The following is a 4,849-nucleotide window of genomic DNA, read 5'->3' as shown; positions in this document are numbered from 1 at the left end:
CCAAAAATATGGAAAAATATTCTCATTGAAATTTGGTTCTTCTACTATGATTGTAGTTTCTTCAGCAAAATTAGCAAGAGAAGTATTGAAGACACAAGATTTAGTGTTTTGTAGTAGACCTTCTCTTCTTGGCCAACAAAAATTGTCTTACAATGGTCATGATATTGCCTTTTCACCTTATAATGACTATTGGAGAGAAATGAGAAAAATTTGTGTGCTTCAACTATTTAGTCTTAAGAAAGTGCAATCATTTAGGCCAATTCGTGAAGATGAAGTCTCAAGAATGATTAAGAAAATATCTCAACAAGCTGCTTCTTCTCAAGTTACAAATTTGAGCAATATAATGATTTCACTAACAAGTACAATTATTTGTAGAGTTGCTTTTGGTGTTAGGTTTGACGAAGAAGCACATGAAAGGAAGAGATTTGATTATCTCTTGGCGGAAGCTCAAGCTATGATGGCTAGCTTTTTTGTGTCTGATTTTGTTCCTTCTCTAAATTGGATTGATAAACTCACTGGATTGACAGGTAGGCTTGAAAGGAATTTCAAGGATTTGGATGAATTTTATGAAGAACTCATCGAGCAACATCACAATCCCAATAAACCAAAATCCATGGAAGGAGATATTGTTGATCTTTTGCTTCAATTGAAGAAAGAGAAATCAACACCAATTGATCTCACTTTGGAGGATATAAAAGGAATTCTCATGGTAATAATTTTCCATCCCCCCCCTTATTTATTTGTACGCAAGTAGAGGTGGTAAATGGGATGGTTGGATCAAACATGAGTAGACCAATATGGGTTATGATCCAACCCGTTTAATTTTTTTTTTGAGATAAAGTGAGTTGAGTTAGGATAAGTCGATAAGACAAGTAATGGGTCATAATTCAATACATACACCATAATTGTTTTAACCCAATACATAGTTTAACACTAGAGGCTATATATAGTGGAGTACATTGAAAAAACTACAAAGATCTTTTAAAATTCAATTCGGACATACACCCCTAAAGAACATCGTAATATAGATATTTTTGAAGTGTTCTGAAATTGAAAAAGCCACAGTAATGAAGATTCAGAATATTACATATTGATTGACAACAGATTCAATAACGAGTTAAAAAGAATGATTCCTGGCTTCTTACATGTTATTTCGAACTTAACATGTTAACCTGTTTAAGCTAATTAGTCGAGAGTATTGCTAAAGGATGGACTATTTTTGCCACCTCTAATATGTAGCACGAATGTGTTTATAGCATCGATGATTTTTTATCTCGTCAATTTTTGTGTAGAATGTGTTAGTTGCTGGATCAGACACTAGTGCAGCTGTAGTAGTATGGGCAATGACAGCACTGATGAAAAATCCAAAAACCATGAAAAAAGTCCAAGAAGAAATCAGAAACCTAATTGGGAACAAAGGCGTTGTGAATGAAGATGATATTCAAAACATGTCTTATCTCAAAGCAGTGATAAAAGAGACATTTCGATTATATCCACCAGATCCACTTCTAATACTTAGAGAATCAATGAAGAAGTCCACACTTGAAGGGTATGAAATTCATCCAGGAGCTTTAGTTCATGTTAACGCTTGGGCAATTGCAAGGGATCTTGAAATATGGGAAAATCCATCAGAATTTATACCTGAGAGATTCTTGAATAGCGAGATTGATTTCAAGAGAGAAGACTACGAGCTAATTCCTTTTGGAGCAGGACGAAGAGGATGTCCGGGGATTACACTTGGAATTGTAGCCATAGAACTTGCATTATCAAATCTTCTTTATGCATTTGATTGGGAATTACTTTATGGATTGAAAAAAGAGGACATTGACACAGATGTTAGGCATGGAATCACCATGCATAAGAAAAATGAGCTTTGTCTTATCCCTAAAAATTATTTCTAAATTACGCTCGATCCAGTGTGAATTTAGGACGAGTTCTTCGCTAAATTCATTATTGCTTTCAGCTTGAATTATGTATACATTGTAAATATTAGTATGAAATCAATATAATAAAATAATCCTCATGCTAATCCTACGGATGACTTTAAATCTTTGAATCAATATAGCAAAATCATGCTCAATGTAATTTACATCTCTTCTTGTTGATTACTGTAATTTTATATTGCATTCATAATTCGCTTTTATTAGGTATTGCAGGTTTCTTACCTAATGGGCATAATACACTTTATAACACTTATCTATATTGCATATATAATTCACTTTGATAAATATTTTTTAAATATATGATATATATATAATTTTTCCTTAAAATAACCACCAAAATAGGAACCAAAAACATATAAATAGCATTGCTAATCAAGTAATGGCACCCAAGTTTCACGTATTCATGCTTAATTAATTGAATAAAATAAGAACATTGTCAAATTAAGATTGACTCTCTGAATTTAAAAAAGATAAATTAAGAAATGTTGATTGAGTTTTCTTGATAAAATAGGAGACACTCAAGTGAAAATACTTGATTTTTAAACGAATTAAAAGATACCAAGTCACAAGAATTAATTTTTTTAGATTAAATAAGAGATACCCAGATAAAAATAATTCATTTTTAGATGAAATAAGAGATGCCAAAATGAGAAAATTAGATGATTTGAGATATCATATGAAAAAAAATTAATTTTTAGATGAAATAAGAGATGTCCAAGTGAGAGAATTTGATTTATTATGGTACTTTGTTAATTTAAGTTCTCTGTTTAATTTATTTTAGACTTATTTTGTTAGTATTTTTAATATTTTGAGGTTCATTGTGTTTTATCTTTAGTTATTATCGGCGTAATTATTTATTTATTTATTTTTGGTGGTGTTGGAGAGTTTAGCAAGATACAAACCTATCAATATATGAAATTAAATATTTTTTTCCTCCATATGAAATTAAATATAAAGATGTGTTAAAAAAGCAAATTAAAGTAACTAATGAGATGAATATTGTTTGTTAGGCCTTTAGGTGAGGGTGAAGCCACGTATATGCAGAGCATATTACTGTGGCTAAGAGAATTATAAGCTAATCAAAATTTAAAATCAAGTGAACTTAAAATAAATCTTAAGGATGATTATAGTGTAAAATTCTCTATAGACCAAAAAAGTTAGGTCAGTATAAATAGTATATGGGTACGTCTAATGACTCTTACCAAATTTAGGTCTTTTTAGGGCATGTGGATATACTATCTAGAGAAGCAAGCAATACTCCATCGACATGCATGCTTACTCAAATACGTGGATATTTTCAAATAATTCTTGCACGTGTGTATATGACTTTGCTTCATTGCGGGCCCCACTTGATGCTCTACGCTGCTATTGTAAGCTTTTTGAAGTACTTCCATCGTTTCTCGATACTTATCATGAGTATTAAAAATGATACTTTAATCTCTTTAGAAATATCTCAAAGTTTTTGAGATTTCAAGATGTCGTTTCAAGTAAATATGTTGCCCTCTGTATAAGGGTGAGCTATGGTTTAGAAGAAAGTATGGGGTCGTTTGTTGGGAAATTGTTATCCCGGGATAACTTATCCCATCATGTATATGGAATAAGTTATCACATCACTATGATGTAAATGGTGGAATAAGTTATCCCACCATTGATTAATTCCTCCAATCAAACACTCCTTTAATTGATCTTTATATTTTATCCCGGGATTACTTATACCTTAAACCGGACGACACCTAAGAATCCAAACAGAATTTGAGCTCATCTTATTGAGTTCGGTAAAATTTCGATGTCTACAAAAGAAATTTTACTATTTTTTTCCAAGAATTAAGTCATCTTTTCTAATGTTTGATAATTGATACAAGTATTTTCTAAAGATAACATTTTGTATCATCTCTCACTAATATGCGCGCGGTAGTCCTTCTCCTTACATAATTATCTTAACTTCTAATTTCATATCACTCACTCCAACTAACACTTAGACATTAAAAGTTTATCAAAACACCATCAAATATAATATATTATTGATCTTCAATATAACTTTTTTTTTCTAAAAAGTGTTTTCCACCAAGTGTCCAAACAATTTAAAAACACTATCCACGAAAATAAGTTTCATGGAAAATATTTTTCGTGAAAAATAGTTCCATCATATCAAACCTATATACTTTTGTCATCTTGATCTCAATTAGCACATGAGACCATCAATAGGTGTGGTGGATGGATATGATCTCTTTACCCTTAATTAGAAAGATTTACGCTTTGAGCCTTGAAAATAAAGAAACTCTTGATAGGAGCAAGGGCGGAGCCAGCCGCTTGGCAGGGTTTCATTCGAACCTCCTTCGACAGAAAATATATCATTTATCTATGATTAAAATTATTTTTTATGTATCTATAGTAGGTGTTGAACCCCCTTCGGCTTAGGTTTTCTTCAAATATTGAACCTCCTGAGTTGAAATCCTGGTTCCGCCTTTGGATAGGAGAGTGTTTCAGTCCCCTATTTAGGCTCTACATGGAGCAAATCTAGATTTGGTACTAAATTTCAAATATCATATTTTTTTTGGACGGTCATGCAACACATAAAATGGTAGAGCTTGCAACTTTCTTATATAACAAAATTGTGAAAGTTAAAAGGAAGAGAGTGAGAGAGATCAATAGCATAATGGATTACCATACACTTGTGATGGGATCAATTTTTGCCTTGATCAGGTTTCTTTATATTCTAACAAAAATATGCAGCACAGGCAGCAAAAATCTTCCACCAAGGCCATCACCGTGGCCAATTATTGGAAGCCTTCACTTGTTAGGTGCAAAACCTCATGTATCACTTGCCAATCTTGCAAATATTTATGGTCCAACCATGAGTTTAAAACTAGGACAAATAACAACAGTTGTCATTTCTTTGTCAGCCA

General features: G+C 32.0%; 1 protein-coding gene across 1 annotated transcript; it reads left to right on the top strand.

The window, feature by feature from the left end:
* LOC124885469 (5-OH-xanthotoxin synthase-like) lies at window positions 1-2,029 on the top strand (the record flags this gene model as incomplete). Its single annotated transcript, XM_047405859.1, is given in 2 exon segments — window positions 1-709; window positions 1,293-2,029. Coding segments are annotated over 2 exon segments (1,318 nt in total), but the record flags the coding sequence as incomplete, so codon positions are not given.
* Window positions 2,030-4,849: the final 2,820 nt, after the last annotated feature.

Source organism: Capsicum annuum, unplaced genomic scaffold (assembly GCF_002878395.1).
Source record: "Capsicum annuum cultivar UCD-10X-F1 unplaced genomic scaffold, UCD10Xv1.1 ctg82122, whole genome shotgun sequence".
NCBI classification, from domain to species: Eukaryota; Viridiplantae; Streptophyta; class Magnoliopsida; order Solanales; family Solanaceae; genus Capsicum; species Capsicum annuum.
Note: the sequence above shows the minus strand (reverse complement) of the source record. Positions and strands in the feature narration are given on the sequence as shown.